Source organism: Lytechinus variegatus, chromosome 1 (assembly GCF_018143015.1).
Source record: "Lytechinus variegatus isolate NC3 chromosome 1, Lvar_3.0, whole genome shotgun sequence".
Taxonomy (NCBI): domain Eukaryota; kingdom Metazoa; phylum Echinodermata; class Echinoidea; order Temnopleuroida; family Toxopneustidae; genus Lytechinus; species Lytechinus variegatus.
In genome coordinates this window covers 82,914,630-82,936,350 of record NC_054740.1, presented here as the reverse complement: position 1 = coordinate 82,936,350, position 21,721 = coordinate 82,914,630, and the positions used below count along the sequence as shown (strand labels likewise).

The 21,721-nt window shown below is 37.9% G+C and overlaps 1 protein-coding gene across 1 annotated transcript in view; it reads left to right on the top strand.

The window, feature by feature from the left end:
* The window catches only part of LOC121425331 (transmembrane protein 41A-like), a 47,608-nt gene that overhangs the window by 13,082 nt on the left and 12,805 nt on the right, over positions 1 to 21,721 (top strand). The window contains exon 2 of the mRNA XM_041621364.1: positions 838 to 991. Within this exon, the coding sequence (XP_041477298.1) occupies positions 838 to 991 (154 nt within the window). The remainder of the gene's footprint in view (positions 1 to 837; positions 992 to 21,721) is intronic.

Sequence of the window (21,721 nt, the reverse complement as noted above, 5' to 3'; positions counted from 1 at the left end):
AGAAGTGACGAAAGGATGAAATGAGGGGAAATACTACAGTTTTGATCATGATATTTAAATTGTGACATTTACTACATGTGCTATATGTGCAGGATCTCACTGCTGATCTCCAAAGATAATGGAGGAGGAAGAAGAATTTTTTAAATAGATTAGATTTAGGTTTGTAAATTTGTAAACAAACCTAGAATGTCATGATCATGTGAAAATCGTATTGTCAAGAGCTTTGTAAATTAGATCTAGAATCAGAGTTGAACTCTGTTGTTATTTATAAAAGTTTACCAATAATTGGAGAATATAGTGGATTTGAATTTGGATTTGCAACATGTACAGTATGACTGAAGATTACATGTAGATAGCTTTATGATGAAAATATATTTCAAAATCACTCGAAACACTTATAGTTTTAGTTTAACGTTAAGTTTTAGATTTGAGTCTTGACAGAGTTTGGGTGACTTGATAGGAAACAAGTTGGAACCACCATTATTTGAAACTGCTCTGTTGGTTGTCTGCATCTAAATTCACCTAGCATGAGTAGATTGTATTGTGTCTTGCACTCCTTAGTCCTTATTCATAACAATTAGGATGAGTGATATCACTAATATTTGTGGCCTCACCTGACAGTCAGCCACCAAATCAGGTCTAGAACTCTGTAGTGAAATGGGAGGGAAAAGTTTCGATTATAGGTGAGTGAAATTGTTATTTTCTTTTGAAACGTAAAGGTGTCTTGTAGATGCAATTTCAAATGGCTCGTCTTGGAAACTTGATAACTTGCATGGAAATTGCACCCTCAGGTGTCTGATGGGGTTAATTGAATCCTTATTGTTTCTCCTTTCACAGGGAGCTGAATTTTCCAAGTAATCTTGAGCAGCTGAAAAATGTGGTAGATATCCTTCAGGAGTATAAGAGTGATAACATCGGATACATCCTTCTGCTGTTTAGCAGTGCATACATTTACAAGCAAACTTTTGCCATTCCCGGATCAGTCTTCATGGTAAGTTGGTCTTGCTAGCAATGATATAACTCGCTTTCCTTGAATTGTGTCAATTCTACCAGTGATTATAGGACTGCAAGATTAATAGACGCACTGTGCGGGTTTAGGTGATGGTGAAAAAGAGGATAGTAATGTAAATGAAGATGATGAGTAGGAGGAGGAAGAAGATTGCTATGAAGATGCCCATGATGATACCGAAGAATGATTGTGGTGGTGATGATGATGAATTGATGATGATATATTGATGACGATGATGGGGATGATTATGATGGTGATGACAATGATGATGATGATGGTGGTGATGATGACAGGGTTGGCGATTTTTTTTATTTAAAAAAAAAATAAAAAAAAGATCGGATTTTTTAAAATTAAAATCAGATTTTTTTAATTAAAATCAGATTTTTTAAATTTTTTTTTATTTTTTAAAAGTTCCTTCGAAAAAAGGGGTAATTATCCCCCCCCTAACTCTTACAATGACATCAATATTTCACTCCTAATATTGTTGTTAACCACATATTTTGTAATTAAAATCCAGTTAAAATGGACAATTAAAAATAAATTTGAGGAATCATGTTTGTCCTGAGTTTTGCAAATTGTTGTTATAGAGCTCTTTCCATTATTACATGTAGATACAAAACTTCCATTATTTGTAGCACTGAACATAAAATGGGCTGCAGTAACAGTCAAATTATGACTGTACTACATTATGTTAATGTGATTTTTATAATTATGTTATTTAAAACATCAAATGCATGATAAATGTAACAATTCAAAATAAGAGGCATGTTAAATATGTTGATTACGTGCAGGTATCATTTTTTATTTTACATGACAGAAGTAGTTATGTGTAGGCGAAGGATCAAAACTGGAAAACTGCCAACAAACCTTTTCTCATTGACTTTTATATATTATATTTTTTTTACAAACTGCTCTCTGAAAAGTCTTTGGATTATGTGAAAACTTTGTTAAGAAAGAAATTGACTAATAATAACTGACAAAGAATGTAAAATTTCAGAAGAAAAACTTGACATAATTTACAAAAAATGAGTACCTATTGACAACATACATCTGTAGTTTTTAAGGAATTACCTGATTTTATTGATTTGATTTTAATTTGTTTTAAGTAGATATGAAGATTTTGTTGATCTTTTGTTGATATAAAGTTAATTCAAAGTTTTTCAGTTGACTTGAAGAATTAAAACTGCATTGAACAAATACTTTGTCCATGATTTGTACATTTTTCAATGGAAGTGATTTAAATCAATAATTAAAAAAAAATCATGGTGATTTAAGTCGCAATTTAAATCACGATTTAAATCAACGTGATTTAAATCTGCCAACCCTGGATGATGATGGGGATGGGGATGATGATGATGATGATGGTGATGATTATTATGAAATGATGATGACTGGTGTCTTACCCCAATTTTCTTTTGATGTTATTTCTGTTCAAAGATAAAATCCAAAATCTCAATCAAATGTGCACTTATTGAAGTGTTAGTGCCGCTCACGGTAAACTTGACACTACGGTTTATCGCGGTTTATCGCGGGGGCGCGTACGCGTATAACTTCGATCACCACAGGCCATCGTACATTTTGATATAGCGCCAGCTACGTTGAAATTTCGTAAATTCTACCGGCGTTTCCTTGCGCGCACGCGGTACCGCAGTGTTGATCGTATGTGACTGTATAAGTGTTCATGTATGCAAGTGACATTGCATTTTCGGAAAGTAATGATCTTTTAGCTGATTTGAATATTACTTTTGATTCTCATGTAACTTTTATTTTTATTGTTGATTAATGATCATATATAGGATTTTCAAATGATTGATTTGGTAATGTGATCGGAGGTGCAAGTTATTGGGGTTTTAAAAATAGTTGCTTCAGCCGTTGTTTTGAGTCATGTTGGGAATGATGCGGGCTTGAAATGTTCATGGTCACTAGATTAATCATTGCGGCACCATGATGATACTGCAAATTCATCTTTTTTTCAAGTTTGACAATGTTTCAATTAATGTTTTACCCATTTTTTTATATTTTAGTTTTTAATCATTTTTAAATACATAGAATATCATTTGAGAACAAATACATGATTCATGTTTTTGTTAGTCTTAGGCCTACATGTTGTTCGTTTTCTTTCTCAATTATTTCAAGCTCTCTTTTTTTTGTTTCTTTCGTTCCTTCATCCCTTTTTGCTCTTCTTACTTTCATTCCTTATTTTCCTTTCTTTTCTTATTTCATTTCGTTCCTCCCTCTATTCCATTTTAGCTCTTTCTTGCTTCCTTTCACCCTTTCCTTCCTACATGTAGGTGCCTTTTTGGCTGTCCATCCTACTTTTTATAGTTTTCTTGTCTTCCCTTTTCATTTTTTTGTTTAAATTCTTCCTTTCTTTCTTACTCTCATTTTTCCTCTCTTATTTTTCTTTTCTTTCTTCATTCATTCTTTCTTTCATTCTCCCCTTTTCTTTCATGATTGTGTATTGGCTTATTTCGTTCCCCTAAAAGTTTTCAATGATCCTACGTATACAATAAAATGAATTTCCGATAATGACACAAGATTTAATTATTATTATTATTAGAGAGATGTATCATTTCATTTGTCAATTTCATACTGTACATGTATTTATTATTTTTTGACTTCCACTACTTCGTTTATTGTCTGTTTCCAGACTTCGTTCTCCTCGGAGTTTCCAATGATCCCGCGAATTATCAATGAATTCCCGAGAATTCCCGAGTTGGTGACAAACTTCGATTTAAAGAGAAAATTATAATCATTACAATTTATACAGAAATTATTATTATTATTATCATCACAAGAGATATGTATTGTTTCGTTCTTCAATGTCTATAGAATTCCATTGCGTCGTTTATTGCGTATTTGCAAACTTCGTTCAACTCGGAATTTTCAAATATCCCGCGCATAATAAATGAATTCCCCAGAATGACAAGATTTACTGACTCGGAGTCAAACTTTGATTACAAGTTACAACAATCATTATCATCAGATACAATTACAGTAATTACTCTTATTTTAATTATTACAAGACAAGGGCCGCGGAAGGGGGGGGGGGGGCGATGGCTTCAGCCCCCTTTGTTTTTAGTAAAACGTGTACAAAAACGTAAAAAAGTCCATAAAGTATTGATTTTTTGCGTGGTCAGACCCCCCACCCCCTTTGCCTCTGCCCCCACTTTGATATCCGTCCCGCTGCCCCTGCTAAAGGCATGGATTATTTCGTCTGTCAGTGTCATACAGTTATCTATTTTGTTTAATTCCATTTCTTCATTATATAGTGGTGTATTAGCAGACTTCGTTCTCCTCGGAGTTTTCAATGATCCCGCGCATAATCAATGAATTCCCGAGAATTCCCAAGTTCGTGACAAACTTCGATTTAAAGAGATAATTATCATCATTACAATTACAGGAATTATTACTATTATTATCATCACACGAGAAATGTATTTTTTCGTTCTTTAATGTCTAGAATTCCATTGCTTCGTTTATTGCGTATTTGCAAACTTCGTTCAACTTGGAGTTTTCAATTATCCCGCGCATAATAAATGAATTCCCCAGAATGAAAAGATTTACTGACTCGGAGTCAAACTTTGATTACAAGTTACAACAATCATTATCATCAGATACAATTACAGTAATTACTCTTATTTTAATTATTACAAGACAAGGGCCGCGGGAGGGGGGGGGGGGACGATGGCTTCAGGCCCCCTTTGTTTTTATTAAACCGTGTACAAAAACGTAAAAATGTCCATAAAGTATTGATTTTTTGCATGGTCAGACCCCCCCCCCCTTTGCCTCGGCCCCCACTTTGATATCCGTCCCGCTGCCCCTGCTAAAGGCATGAATTATTTCGTCTGTCAGTGTCATACATTTATCTATTTTGTTTAATTCCATTTCTTCGTTAGTGGTGTATAGCAGACTTCGTTCTCCTCGGAAATTTCAATGATCCCGCGCATAATCAATGAATTCCCGAGAATTCCCATGTTGGTTACAAACTTCGATTAAAAGAGATAATTATCATCATTACAATTACAGGAATCATTAGTATTATTATCATCACACGAGATATGTATTGTTTCGTTCTTCAATGTCTATAGAATTCCATTGCGTCGTTTATTGCGTATTTGCAAACTTCGTTCAACTCGGAATTTTCAAATATCCCGCGCATAATAAATGAATTCCCCAGAATGACAAGATTTACTGACTCGGAGTCAAACTTTGATTACAAGTTACAACAATCATTATCATCAGATACAATTACAGTAATTACTCTGATTTTAATTATTACAAGACAAGGGCCGCGGAAGGGGGGGGAGGAAGATGGCTTCAGCCCCCTTTGTTTTTATTAAACCGTGTACAAAAACGTAAAAATGTCCATAAAGTATTGATTTTTTGCATGGTCAGACCCCCCCCCCCTTGCCTCGGCCCCCACTTTGATATCCGTCCGCTGCCCTTGCTAAAGGCATGAATTACTTCGTCTGTCAGTGTCATACATTTACATTTATCTATTTTGTTTAATTCCATTACTTCGTTAGTGGTGTATTAGCAGACTTCGTTCTCCTCGGAGTTTTCAATGATCCCGCGCATAATCAATGAATTCCCGAGAATTCCCAAGTTCGTGACAAACTTCGATTTAAAGAGATAATTATAATCATTACAATTTATACAGAAATTATTACTATTATTATCATCACACGAGATATGTATTTTTTCGTTCTTTAATGTCTAGAATTCCATTGCTTCGTTTATTGCGTATTTGCAAACTTCGTTCAACTTGGAGTTTTCAATTATCCCGCGCATAATAAATGAATTCCCCAGAATGAAAAGATTTACTGACTCGGAGTCAAACTTTGATTACAAGTTACAACAATCATTATCATCAGATACAATTACAGTAATTACTCTTATTTTAATTATTACAAGACAAGGGCCGCGGAAGGGGGGGGACGATGGCTTCAGCCCCCTTTGTTTTTATTAAACCGTGTACAAAAACGTAAAAATGTCCATAAAGTATTGATTTTTTGCATGGTCAGACACCCCCCCCCCCTTTGCCTCGGCCCCCACTTTGATATCCGTCCCGCTGCCCTTGCTAAAGGCATGAATTATTTCGTCTGTCAGTGTCATATAATTATCTATTTTGTTTAATTCCATTTCTTCGTTAGTGGTGTATAGCAGACTTCGTTCTCCTCGGAAATTTCAATGATCCCGCGCATAATCAATGAATTCCCGAGAATTCCCAAGTTGGTTACAAACTTCGATTAAAAGAGATAATTATCATCATTACAATTACAGGAATTATTACTATTATTATCATCACACGAGATATGTATTGTTTCGTTCTTCAATGTCTATAGAATTCCATTGCGTCGTTTATTGCGTATTTGCAAACTTCGTTCAACTCGGAGTTTTCAAATATCCCGCGCATAATAAATGAATTCCCCAGAATGACAAGATTTACTGACTCGGAGACAAACTTTAATTACAAGTTACAACAATCATTATCATCAGATACAATTACAGTAATTACTCTGATTTTAATTATTACAAGACAAGGGCCGCGGAAGGGGGGGGGGGAAGATGGCTTCAGCCCCCTTTGTTTTTATTAAACCGTGTACAAAAACGTAAAAATGTCCATAAAGTATTGATTTTTTGCATGGTCAGACCCCCCCCCCTTTGCCTTGGCCCCCACTTTGATATCCGTCCCGCTGCCCTTGCTAAAGGCATGAATTATTTCGTCTGTCAGTGTCATAATTTATATTTATCTATTTTGTTTAATTCCATTTCTTCGTTAGTGGTGTATTAGCAGACTTCGTTCGATCTCCTCGGAAATTTCAATGATCCCGCGCATAATCAATGAATTCCCGAGAATTCCCAAGTTGGTTACAAACTTCGATTAAAAGAGATAATTATTGTCATTACAATTACAGGAATTATTACTATTATTATCATCACACGAGATATGTATTGTTTCGTTCTTCAATGTCTATATTCCATTCCTTCGTTAATTGCGTATTTGCAAACTTCGTTCAACTCGGAGTTTTCAAATATCCCGCGCATAATAAATGAATTCCCAGAATGACAAGATTTACTGACTCGGAGTCAAACTTTGATTACAAGTTACAACAATCATTGAAGTATTATGTCCTCATTATATAGGGATGATCCAGACTCGTTAAGAGCTCGAAGACATAATAAATAGCCGAGAGTACAATCAGTCTTAGCAACTCGTAGCCATGATGTTTATTGCTCCTCATATTCGTTCGCGCCGCATCACATCTTGCGCGTAGTAACAATATATAGATCTTGGACATATCACAACATCCCCCTCCTTTTAACAAAGGTATGACCAAAATTTTTCTATAACACTAACAAGGTACATCCTCAAAATTAAACTCCTGTATTAACAATGATGCATAAAACCATTGAACAGTTTTGATAAACATTAACAATGCGAAGTATTTCCTAACAACTTTTGCTGTTGGTTTAACAAGCTTGAACATGTAGTAGCATCTATATATCATATATCAATTTCTAAGATTGAACTTATTATCCAATTTAAAATTGAAAGCTTTGAGTAACAAATTAACACTTTGCACATTATTAAAATGCATCTATATATAAACATAAGATGATGAATGTAATATGCAATAATCATTTTGAGTTCCATGCTAATACAATGCCTTTGCTATGTTGAAATTAAAATAAATTATTAAAAAATGACCTTTGTTTTCCTTGTACATTTGTCAATTTCTCTCAAATGCTACTCAAGTGTTGAATATTAACTTCAACTGCATGTATTTAAAAACAAAACCAAAACATTAAAACTAAGCATTAATCATTTCAACATTCAGCTTTCTCATCACAAACTTAATCAATTCTTAGAGAAATGATTTAATCTCAATTAACTTCCATAAAAGGCTTTCGTAAAATTTACTGACTTTTCTAGGTAAACTTCCTTTGTTTTGGAATAAGGTGGGTTTAAACACATACTTAGCAAATCTTATACATTTCTCCTTATTTGAAGTTTAACATTTTTCTCAAAACCAATGAGAATATGTTTCTTTAAAAGGTGGAATTCAACATATATACATATCAAAATGAGATTCTACTCTATATCTGATTATTTCTTAACTGTGCTTATGTGTGTTTTGTTTTATTTGATTTTGACTTTTTTTATTATTATTTATTTTTTTAATGTGTGTGATTTCTGTAGCGAATTGGTCGATGGATTTGGCGACCATACCGTGTGGTGTATGTATGTCTATCAGACTGAGAGTTTGGAGTTTTGTCTGAAGTGTATGTGTGTGGTGTTTGGTTACCGGTTTCTTTTGCCTCTTCATCCTCAAGGTCTAGTCTCCGTGGATCAAGACTAGCTGACGAGGTGTCACTTATTGGCTGGCTTGTGAACATCTCTCTGAGGTGTGACCGGTTTCGTCTTAGTGTCCTTCCATTGGGAGTGGTTACTTCGTATGATCTTGGTGCTTCACACACTCGAGACACTCTGGCTGGAATCCATGTGTTATCATCTGTATCCAGCATCCTTACTCTCTGACCAACGGTTAACTTGGGTAGTTCTTTACCAGCATGTTTGTCGTGGTCATGCTTCATTTTCTCCCTTCTTTGTTGGATTTGGTCGTGCATATCGTTGTGGGGATATCCATAGCTGCGACCTGGGAGTGTTGTTTTTACTTTTCGTCCAAACATCAGTTCAGCAGGAGATGGTAAGTCTGCTTGTGGCGTTGCACGAAGATGCAAGAGTGCTTCCAGGAGATCCTGTCCTGTTTGTCTGCATTTCTTAATCATTGATTTCACTGTGCGTACCATTCTCTCCGCAAGACCATTCGAACGAGGATATCGTGGCGATGAAGTTGTATGCTTAATGTTCCATTTTGCACACATCTCTTGGAATGGTTTGCCACTGAACTGAGGGCCGTTGTCTGAGACAACCTCTGCAGGTACTCCAAACATGCTGAACGCTTCTTTCATCACTGTAGTGACTGCAGTGCTAGTCGTACTGTGCATCCTCCTGATTACTGGGAATTTGGAGTGGTAGTCAGTGATGAGGAGAAAGTCTGTACCATCTAGGTGGAACAGATCTGTAGCAAGCTTTGTCCATGGAGTTGGAGGAACCTCATGTGGTTCGAGTGGCTCTTTCTGCTGTTGATCTTGATTCTCTTGGCATGCTTGGCAGGTTTTGACGATATTTTCTATGTCCTTGTTGATTCCTGGCCAATACACACAATCTCTGGCGAGCCGCCTGGTCTTCTCAATACCCATGTGACTGGTATGCAGTTGTCTCAGGATGTCTTCTTGGAGTGCCTTGGGTACGACTACTTGTCGTCCCTTGAAGACGATACCGTTGACGGTACCAAGTTCGTCTCTGTATGACCAAAATGTTCTCAGGCAGTTTGGTACCTGCCTGAACTCGTCCGGCCATCCGTCTGTAATGATCCTGGCCAACTTGATCATGACCGGATCAATTGCAGTCTCTTGTAGTAATTGTGTTCGTTTATCCTCTGAGAACACAGACAAATCATCTTCGCTATCAGGGATTGTTAGCATTTCATCAACATGTAGATTGATTTGTACGTCTTCTGTCTTCTTTGGGTTGGGAAGTCTGCTAAGCGTATCTGGGAGGACTAACTGACTACCTGGACGATACACCACGTTACAGTCATATCCTTGGATCTTGACTAATAGTCTCTGGAGCCTCGGTGGGGCACTCCTCAGGGGCTTGCGGCAAATAATTTCCAACGGTTTATGATCTGTGTGGACAGTGAAACTGCTGCCAAACAAGTACGTGTGGAAACGGGTGATGCCAAATACCAGAGCGAGTGTCTCCCGTTCAATGTTTGAATAGTTTGATTGTGCTTCTGAGAGGCTCTTAGATGCAAAAGCTACAGGCTTCCCATCTTGAAGTAGGCATGCTCCAAGTCCCTTGCCTGATGCATCCACCTCCAATACTGTTGGGGCATTAGGTTTGTAGTACTGAAGACAAGCTCCCTTTGATACCTCAGCCTTGAGGGACTGGAACACCTCTTCGTGGTCATCTTGCCACAAGAATGGCACATCTTTCTTGAGAAGTTCTCGAAGAATTGCTGCTTTCTCTGAGTAGCTGGGTATGTACGGTGACAGATATGTCATCATGCCAAGGACCCTCTGCAGCTCATCCTTGCTTCGTGGAGAAGGCATGTCCTTGACGTCTTCCAGCTTACTCGGATCAGGTAGAATACCTTGGTTTGTGTACAGCGATCCAAAGAAGTTGATGCTCTGTGTCTTAATTACGCACTTTGCACTGTTGAACACAAGGCCTTCTTTCTGTGCGACCTCTAGTAGTTTCCATAGATTAGCATCATGCTCTTGTTCTGTTTTTCCAAAGACTGCAACATCGTCTGCAATTCCAACACAGCCTGGCACCTGTGCGATGATTGAGTCCATCCTCTGCTGAAAGATGTCCTGACTCACTGAAAGTCCGAATGGCAGTCTGCGAAAACAGTGTCTCCCGAAAGGTGATCTGAATGTTGTAAGCTCTTGAGATGCTTCATCCAGATGCACGGACCAATATCCTGCCTTGGCGTCGAGCTTTGAGAAATACTTGGCTTCAGAAAACGCAGGATTGAGTTCCTCAAGTGTTGGCACTTTGTGAGGGCACCGCTTCAGACTCTGGTTCAGCTTTCGGGGATCCAGGCAAACTCTAAGTGAACCATCTTTCTTTAAGGCGGTGGTGAGTGAGCTACACCAATCTGTGTGGTGATCCACTCTTCTGATGATGCCGTTGCTTTCCATCTGATCCAACTCATGTTTGAGTTTCTCTCGCATGTGCACACTGCACTTTCTAGGTGGGTCGATTGATGGAGTAGCATCATCCTTAAGGTGAAGCGTTGCTGTCCCCTTGAAATTTCCAATCTTGTCAAACTGCTCAGGGAACGCTTCCTGTAAGTCCCGCACTGACTGTATACGGGGTCGTTCAGTCTTCTCCCTCACAGATTCTCGTATCTCATTGATGGTGACAATACCAAGCTTTGTGCATGTTGGGAGTCCAACAATGATTGGTCCATTCGCGTCTACAACATACCAAGTCTGCTTTTCCCAACATGAGTCTTTGAATTGACTTGAGATGACTATGGTACCCAGACAAGGTAGTTGAGCTTCGCCGTACGCTGTCAATTGCGCATCAGTGGGAGAGAGCATTTCTTTCCATCGGCTTCCATAAAGCTCCTTCAATGTCCTCAGTGGGAGTACGTTCCCGCCGGATCCTGTGTCTATCTTTGCTCGAAGACGTGCTTGTCCTCTGCGACGTGGACATTCAACCTTTAGGCTAGCAAATGCTTCTGTCTGCTTGGAGTCTATCGAGTTGATCAGAATCTCTATCGTGTGCAACTCTTTTTCCTCAGTTTTTTCTTGTGCAATCTCTAAGTCCAGTTCATCAACTCGCTGTCTGCTTGTCTTGTTCGGCGGAGTGTGCCTTGAGTGCTGAAACTTGGGGTTTCCTTGCCGGTCTTGAAAATGACCCTTTGGCTTTGACTCTGGATACCTGGACTGCCTTCCTTGACGACCCCGGGAATTATCCTGTCTGTCTGGCGGTGGTCGTCCCTGTTCAGGCTTCCTCTGTTGAGGCTTTGTACTCCTCGCCTTTTTCTTTGAACACATCTTTGACCAGTGTCCTAGTTTCCCACAAGCATGACATATATCTCTGTAGGCTGGACATTGTCTTGGGGGGTGGCTAAGTCCACAATTTCTGCATTGCCCATGATCCTTCCGGATGGCATCAACATGGGTGCTCTGTAATGTCTGTAAGCACTGCTTGCCTGCCAAGATCGCTTCGTACTTGCGTCCTGTATCAACTAGATCCTCGACCTTGAAGCCTTTTGGTCTGTCTAACAAGTCCTTCTGAAATGCTTCGATAGGTGTGGAGGCTATGACAAGCTCTACGAGGCGTTCGCATAACTCTTCCGGGCTGAATTCACATTCTCTGGCCTTGGTGCGACACCTGTTCACGAAATCATCTATGGTTTCATCTGACCTTTGCTTGTATCTCATAAGTTCTAAGCGATGTATTCTGAAGTTCACCTTGACCTTCAGCTGATCCTCAAATAAGCTCCATAACTTGTCAGGTTCATCTTGCTCCGCTGGAGATAGACCTGAGGCATTTATCTTTCTGAGGCCTTCGTTACCTAGAGCTATCTTAATTTTAGTTGCTTGTTTCCTAGGATCTTCTATGTTATTATCTAACAAACATAGCTCGGTTCTCTGTTTGAACAGTTTAAATTCTTCAGCTACATTGCTGACACTCCAGTTCATTTCTGGAAATCTGGCCATGATTGCTTTGTATTAAGCCACAAAATATTCTGAAGATGTATGATGTAGTTTGATTGTTAACACTAGCAAAATGCAATGTAATGTGATCTGTAACCATGAATGTTTTACATCAATATAAATTCATGCGAAATTCACATTTGCACATATAACATACATCAATTGAATGTAGAATTTAAAACAATCATGTAGTTAGAATATCGCATATTCATATACAAAATGTATTGACTTGGACCCAACTCTCTGGTCCTGGAACCGAAATATACTCAGAGAACAAATTTATACAAAATTTGCTTTTAGACAACACATACTTGTAAGATGAATCATAATCATCAACTAGTTTGCATGAATATTAACCTGGATTTGGATTCACACTTTAGAACTGTGGTCCTGGACTACACATCGACTAGAATTGGCTTTAGCCTTGCTTGGACCTGGTCCAGTCGACACTCGACAACATTATCAATGACAGTGGTGATCTAATGTGTACCCCTAAGCGTTCATAAAACTCACACATATTCACCCATTCAGTAGCAAAACAAACGACCCAGCAATTAATGTGTCCCGCTCAAGTAGATTCAGTATCACACTAAACTGAATCACTATCTGGACCTGTTTACACTTGGTCCTGGACTGGTCTAAACTATTTAGACCTAATAAAATCTGAATTACTCTTTGGACCTATTTAGACTTGGTCCTTGATCAGTAGCTTTACCTTGCTTTGGTCCATTTGGTCCTGGAAACCTATAAAGACTACCCTAGATCTAGACTAAATGCCTCTTGGACCTGCACTTGGTCCTATAACTTAGCCCTATTCTGGCTTGGACTAGTCTAGATCTAATCTAGGCTAGGTCTAGTTTCTTCCTAGCCGACAACACTTGGCCTAGTTCTTGCCAAAAAAACATGCTTGAAAACATTGAAACATTAAATCGGTCCTGATTTATAGACCCATTAGTCTAGGCTTAGAATAAACCTTGACTGGCTCTGCAGTCTCACTTTTAACCTTCTAACCTAGTGGTCACGCTTAGATAAAGCGTTGAACAGCTATAACATACTTAATGTTGTTCTAATCTAGTAGAACTGGTCCTGTTCAATTTTGGACCTTATCTGGTAACGTTAGACTAGATTCTATAATCTGCTGATTCTGGTCATGTTTTAGACCGAGAACTAGGTCTATCTAAACTCTAATCAGACTAACGTTATTTAAGATTTAACGTTTCTAAGCTATGTCATTTAGATCTCTAGAAATCTAGATCAGACTGATTGACAGTAAACATAGCACAATTGGATCATAACACACAATCATCACAACAATGTCAACAACCAACTATCAACCAAGTGATATAGAAGTAGGCCTTTCTGTATCAAGAATTGGTATCGATAGAACAATGCAAAGTCAACGATATTGAGACATTAAAATGACATGAAAATGTGATTTGTGATTGAGTCCAATGTAGAACTGAGTTCAGGATTTAAAATTCAAATGATTTTCCATCTGATCTGTTCGTCAATGTCATTTGATTGATCTAAGTTCTCATCTCTTTTTCTCTCTGACGATACGTTCTGCATCAACATCAAGTTCGAGTTCAGTGTATAAAAACTTCATCACGATCACGTTGACAACCTTGCACTATCGCGATGACGATGATCGATCGTTGATCGGCGCTGTCACCCGTTCTGATCCTTCCGGTCACGTCAGCAACGCACCAGCAACAGTTCTGTTTTGTCCCAGCAAAGTAACAGTTCTGAACTCCTGATCCCGGTCCTGGTCCAGTCGACACTCGACAACATTATCAATGACAGTGGTGATCTAATGTGTACCCCTAAGCGTTCATAAAACTCACACATATTCACCCATTCAGTAGCAAAACAAACGACCCAGCAATTAATGTGTCCCGCTCGAGCGTTCATATAACTCACACATATTGCCGTAGGCTACCGGTGCTCCTATCGTCTGCATCGCAAGTTCCGAGCGTTGATCGTTCAACCAAAATTAACGTCGAGAGCAAACGACCGTAGCAATGTATATGCTCCTTAGCGTCCATAAAACTTAAACATTGCTCACTTTCCCGTTCCAAGGGTTGATCAAAACATCGACAGCATGACCGCTGCCACCATGAAGTATTATGTCCTCATTATATAGGGATGATCCAGACTCGTTAAGAGCTCGAAGACATAATAAATAGCCGAGAGTACAATCAGTCTTAGCAACTCGTAGCCATGATGTTTATTGCTCCTCATATTCGTTCGCGCCGCATCACATCTTGCGCGTAGTAACAATATATAGATCTTGGACATATCACAACAATCATTATCATCAGATATAATTACAGTAATTACTCTTATTTTAATTATTACATGACAAGGGCCGCGGAAGGGGGGGACGATGGCTTCAGCCCCCTTTGTTTTTAATAATCCGTGTACAAAAACGAAAAAATGTCCATGAAGTTATGATTTTTTGTGTGGTCAGACCCCCCCTTTGCCTCTGCCCCCACTTTGATATCCGTCCCGCTGCCCCTGCTAAAGGCATGAATTATTTCGTCTGTCAGTGTCATACATTTATCTATTTTGTTTAATTCCATTTCTTCGTTATGGTGTATTAGCAGACTTCGTTCTCCTCGGAGTTTTCAATGATCCTGCGCATAATCAATGAATTTTCTTGTGTGAATATGTCTCCCTTATAATTAAATAAATTGCAGCAATAAATATCTAATGCACTAAATCTGTTGTCAAACCAATTTTTCTAGTTCTTGGAGGAAAAAACTTGAATAAACCTAATTTCATATAATAAAATACAAAAGATCATGTGGAGATGTGACATCATCAGCCCACATAATGAACATTCATGACGACTGTTTTCACAAAATCTGCTAAACTTTAAAATTCAATAACTTTGTTTTATCCGATTTTTATGAAATTTTCGGCATTTTGCTCAGTGAATTTTAATCTTATTTATACTTTCAGCCCGGACCATCCCTTTAATAGCAATACGACCCCCTACTTTTGCGACTAGCGACCCTTTGATCTAATGGGGACGGAGGAAGGACTGCGTTATCATACCGCCCCCCCCTTATAATAATTTACCGTCGATCGTGAATCATTTATTATAAACTAATAGATCATGATGATGTTCATGATCGCGCGCTCCAAGCTTCTAGATTTTGCCCTTTACATGCCATCTTGCCCCCTAAAACGTACGTGAATTCTTATATTACACAAATGTCACCCTAGCCCCCAATCGGATACATGCACTTAATTTATCAATCCCAATCTGATCCTTCGTCAGGCCTTCAGACCAACGATCCTTCGTCGACGGGCCTTAGTTATCAATGATCCATCGTATTGGATGGTGTAATAATGGCAACAATGATAATGGTATGAAATGAGATCTCACAAAAATCGAAAATAAAATAAAATCAATAACAAGCATACAAATAAAGATAGGGCCTAAATAAGGCAGTATGGAAGACAAGTATGTTTCATATTAAGCATTAAATATATCAGCGATAATATTAGTATTATAGCGGGGTTGCCCTTAATTTTAATTTACATCTGTTAAAATTAAAATTACATTTGGCTGAACCCATTTGTATATATTTTCCATAGGAGTGCTAAATAGGAGTGACGATGTAGATGGATTAATTGTGCAATTTCCTGATTAATGGAATATTTATCAAATGCAAATTTTTATTGAATAAGGTGGCAAACATTTGATATAGGTGCAAACATTTGTGTATAACAGTAAATGAAGTGTAAATAGATAATAAATTATTGATCTAAGAAAATAAATTATTGATCAAGAAGGAAGCCTCCAAGGCGATTTTTTATGTCATTATGAAATAAGGAACATTGAGTAACTCCCCTTCCCAAAAATAATAGGTTCAAATAAATAAATAATGCGAGCACGAAGCACGAGCAGAATGCACAAATTAGTGTCAGTTTTAGGGGTAATAAAACTTGCATTTAGCGAGTTCAATGAATGTTAAGAAGCGAATAAAGGGCGAATATTATATAACAAAGGTCTTATATAATGAAATGGCACATCTTGGTCATTGCAAAACTAGGAATGTAGTGTACGTACGTATACGAGGGTAACAAAATAGAATACATGATTAAATTTAGGGCGAATTCATGCAGCGCAGGCCATGCCCAAATCGTGCATGGGCACTAAAATCAAACCCCTCCATCTACATGTATATCTACGTACGTACGTCTGTGTACTTCTGAGTACGTATCGCACGTATACGGTGTGTAGATTCTAATACGCGCATACGATTTCACCTAATTAGTATTCATATTTTCTATTTATAGATAGAGCGCGTATACACAGCTTCGCATGCTTGATGCATACCAGATGCATACACACACGATACACTCGATAGAAAAAACACTATACGTGTAATACATACTCATGCTAGTAGTAGTATGTGGAGCACACTCGCAGGGGTCAAGTTGTTGATACTCGATCCCCCCTCAGTATAGACTGTGGGATGGACAAGGAAAATGTCTCTAGTTTTTCATTTCCGTGGGGCGGCAAATACAACCACGGTTCTTGGACATGATAATATGTAAAATATTATGAGTGAATACATGCACAATGTTGCCATCGGTAAATTCTGCTCCTGACCTCAAAATTAAAATAATAATATGCAAAATCGTACCATTGATTTGACTGGAAATTCCGCCATTCACCCCGTGTGTTAAGGACTTCCGTGAACGCGCGCAAGCGTGCACAATGCATGTAACCTCGTTCGCGTTTTATTTTTTTTATTCGCTGTACATGATATACGTTATAATACAGAATGTACGATGGCGGATAATTAAGATGTCGTCGTCTTCGTCGTGTTTTGACAGCGAAAATGACGATTTATCACTAGCAAATATATGCTACATGCACGTCTTACCCAAGGAAAGAGGGCCAGTAAATTCCTTTCAAGTAAAGAGCTAGAACAAATTTAAGCCTTTGCTGCATTTGTTGATGTATTGTAGACTACCTGGGACTTCAGAATAAAGATAGCTATTCGTGCAGCAGAGAAGTTTTCGATTGACTTGCATGCAACCCGGCCCATCCCAGGGAGCAGTGGCTTAACAGTGCAGGGGGGGGGGGGGCAAGCTATCCCCCCTGGCGGAGTTCACCGGGAACTTAAAGGGGAAAAAAGAAAAGGAGGAGAATGAAAGGGGAAAAAAGAAAAGGGGGAGAATGAAAGGGAAAGGGGAAAAAGAACTGGAAAAGGAAAGAAAGAAGAACAGATAGATTGTCATAAAAAGGTGATTTTATTTTTTTTTAAATAAGCATGCAAAATCATAAACAAAATCTTGTTTACCGTGGCGTACAAACCAAGAAAAAAAGGAAAAGGAAAGAGAGAAGGGTGAAAAATATGTTATCTTCTTTAACATTATGTCAAAATCTGAAATTGGATTTTTGTAATAAAAATGTATAATTTTTTGCTCACTCGCATTGTTTTTTTTTTACCCGATACACCATATCGCCCCTCAAAATGTTGCCTCATGACGCCATTGCCTGCCCCCCCCCTTTTGAGAAGCAAAATACTAAAATTTGTAATGTAAATATGCCATTAAAACAAAGGTGTGCCCCCTCTTTTGAAATTGAAGACCCTTTTTTTCGTGTACGAAATATACTTCATTTGTGGGTGAAAACCTTTATTTTTATTTTTTGCTTGTCAATTGGTTGAAAAACTTTTTTTTTTGGGGGGGGGGGGCTGGTCGAAACTTTCCTCTGAAAAATTAGCCCCCTTTTGGAAAATTATGGATCTGCCCCTGATAAGACCGGAGATTTTTTTGCTCTTGCCCCTCCTGCATGGCCACCGACCCGTTACGCTCCTGCCCAGCCCGACCAGCATTGCAGCAAGATCCGAATGGATCAAACTAACGTTATAGATGTAACGCGTCACATCTTGCTCAGAGCTAGGTCAAACATCGTTCGTCACCAGCATTCCAGCAATCAAGCTATCGAAGGTGAAAAAGATACAGCGGATGATTTTGAGATGGTGATCCTTGTTATAGCGATCTTGTCCATGCCAAAATTGTTTCACTTTGTGCTTTTGCATTTCATTCTCTGCAAAAGTGAAGCAGTACAAGCTTTGATGATTTTCGTATCTATAGGTCTAGATTTCTTAAGTGAATCGATACATAATGTGACTCATTTCATGACTTACTTCACCGCCACATTTACAAGCCTATGAATAGAAGACGAAGTAAGTCATGAGTCACATTATTCATCGACTCAATTAAGAAATCTAGATGTAGACCTATACAAAAATCATCAAAGTTTGCACCGCTTCACTTTTGCAGAGAGTGAAATGCAAGAGCACAAAGTGAAAACAAATTACCTTCGATCGCTTGATTGCTCAATGCTGGTGATATACGAACGATGTTTGACCTGGCTCTGGGCAAGATGTAAACGCGGTAGGCCTACATCGAACATCTATATTTATTTTGATCCATTCGGATCTTGCTGAAATGCTGGGCTGCATGCAAGTCAATCGCAAACTTCTCTGCTGCACGAATAGCTATTTTTATTCTGAAGTCCCAGGTAGTCTACATCAACGAATGCAGCAAAGGCTTAATTTGTTCTAGCTCTTTACTTGAAAGGAATTTACTGGCCCTCTTTCCTTGGGTAAGACGTGCATGTAGCATATATTTGCTAGTGATAAATCGTCATTTTCGCTGTCAAAACACGACGAAGACGACGACATCTTATCCGCCATCGTACATTCTGTATTATAACGTATATCATGTACAGCTAATAAAAAAAATAAAACGCGAACGAGGTTACATGCATTGTGCACGCTTGCGCGCGTTCACGGAAGTCCTTAACACACGGGGTGAATGGCGCAATTTCCAGTCGAATCAATGGTACGATTTTGCATATTATTATTTCAATTTTGAGGTCAGGAGCAAAATTGACTGATGGCAACATTGTGCATGTATTCACTCATAATATTTTACATATTATCATGTCCAAGAACCGTGGTTGTATTTGCCGCCCCACGGAAAGTCATAATTTTAGCGACCATCCCACAGTCTATTATGATCACTCGGGTTTTGTCGCCTTTTGAATATTATTTTCAAAGTTTTAGATTCATTTGACAGAATATGATCAATTCTATGACTGACTTTACGACGTATTTCGGACACAACGGAATGGGTATCCCCCCCCCCCCCGGCTGCTGCTGTCATATTTGAGTGACGCTTTGTTACTTTTGTTTCATTTGCATGCATTTCTTCGATATGATTTAATATTTTGTTAAAATGTTTGCTATGCTTATTTATGGTCTGACCGATCGGCCGAATAGGCCGAAATGTTGATTTTTGTTTTGTTTCATTCGACACAAACCTACTATGATTCATTCTCTTTCTCATGACGGAATGTGGAATTATATATAGATGGATATTAAGAATTTTGCGTCGATATATATACACACCCCAGCCGTACTCCAACTAGCTGAAAGCTTTAGGCCCCTTTTGACTCTCTAGCTGAAAATGTATTAGAGAGAGTGGGGGGCCGGGGATATATAGAGTGACTGTGCAATATCTTGCGTTTTCTAGGAACATTAATTTTCCTCTCTTTCTTACTATCCTTTTGTTCTCATTTCTTTCTTTATTCTCCTTAATTTCCTTCGTTGTTTTCTTTTTCTATCCCTTTCAACTTTTTAAACTCGTTTTCTCGTCTCCCTATATTTCTCTGAATCGACCTCTTTCTACGTTATCGATCCTTTTTCCTTTTCTTTCTCTTCTCCCCCTTTCCATATTTCTCATCCTTTTTCTATCCCACTTCTTCCCTTTCCTATGTGTCTATCCATTATCCAAATTTACTATGAACTATCTCGTTTGACCATTGATCGTAAACCATTCATACCTCATAATAGTCTGCTTTTTGATAAAGAAACACGGTTCATGTTGTTTGCCCCCCCCCCCCCCCCCCTCCTTCTGTTTCCTGTGAGTATTTTGTCAATTTTTGGAATATATAATCACCGTCATGCAGGTCCTTAGATATTCTATGTACATCAATTTGTATTTTCCCCCTTCCCTGTTTCTTCATATCCCCTTTCCCCCTTATTACGTACGGCTTCCCTGGTCTTTCTTCTATCATTTCCCTGTTAATCTTGATATGGTAATACGTATTTCCCACTAGTCTTTCAGTATTTATCTGATATATAATTGTGATTTTAATTGTACAATATCTATTTTGATATTCTCAATAATCATGATAATCCAACTGTTATGGTAGCAATGAGTTAATAATTCAATCGAAATTCCAAATGAATTATAGGAAAATACATGCAGCAGGCTGAAAAGAACAACATTTAAATACGGAATTAAAGAAAATAAGAAAATCGAATGATGATGATTAGGAAGTCATGGAAGGGGGAAGAGGAGTGCCGGTGCTGAAACAAGATTTTCCTTTGTGTATTATTTGATTTTTTTATACACAACTCTCCCTGGTAAGTATAAAATGAAAGAAATGTGACATTTCGAAAGTCAAATTTACTTCAGCAGCCCCAATTAAAAAAAATCGTTCCCAGGGCCCTGGGAAGAGTAAACCATGTCTGCAATCTTTGAGAAAAGTTGAAAGTAATATAAAATGATATCATTTTTAAGGCATTCCAATTAACAAAATAAAAGAAAAACATGACTGAAACTACACACTAGGACAATTGATCGAAAAATTTGCTGAACAAATTAATGTAAATCAATTATACTAGGCGTTTAAAATGAATGATATAGGCCTAAAACACACGCATGTGAAAAAAAGAAAAATAACAAAACATGAAGGTGAAAATTGAAACGATGAAAAACTGAGTATGAGTGAAGAATAAACTATCTCTCGATCTGCATACGAATTATGAGAGAATATTAAAGTAAAATTAAACAATCTAATTTAAAGCAATTCCAAAATAATGATCGAAAAACGGTACTTGAAATGAGAAAAAATACTGAAAATGAAAAACAAAGACCTACCTTGTGAATGAAAGAAAGAACACATGCATCAGAAAAGAAAAATAAATTTGCAAATACATTTCTGGGAAATATAGGAGAGGGAATAGTGTACTATACCAGCGGATTCTGAAAAATGATTAAAGAAAAATAAGATACTTCGGTTAAGGATTTCTAAATTAACGATATAAAAAGGAAAGAAAAATACTGAATACCGTAATGTAAACAGACATTGGTTCATCCAATTGTAATATTTCTTCAAGATCAATACATTAATTTTAAAATAAAGGTATACCCTGTGGTTGTGTGTCCGGACAGGTTGGGTGTCAGGAAACATGACTTTTACTCCCATTTTTTAGAAGTTTACAAGCAACGTCCTTGATTTTTTTAAACACAGAATGTAAGAAAATAATATAGAGAACAAACATTTATGGAGATAAGCAC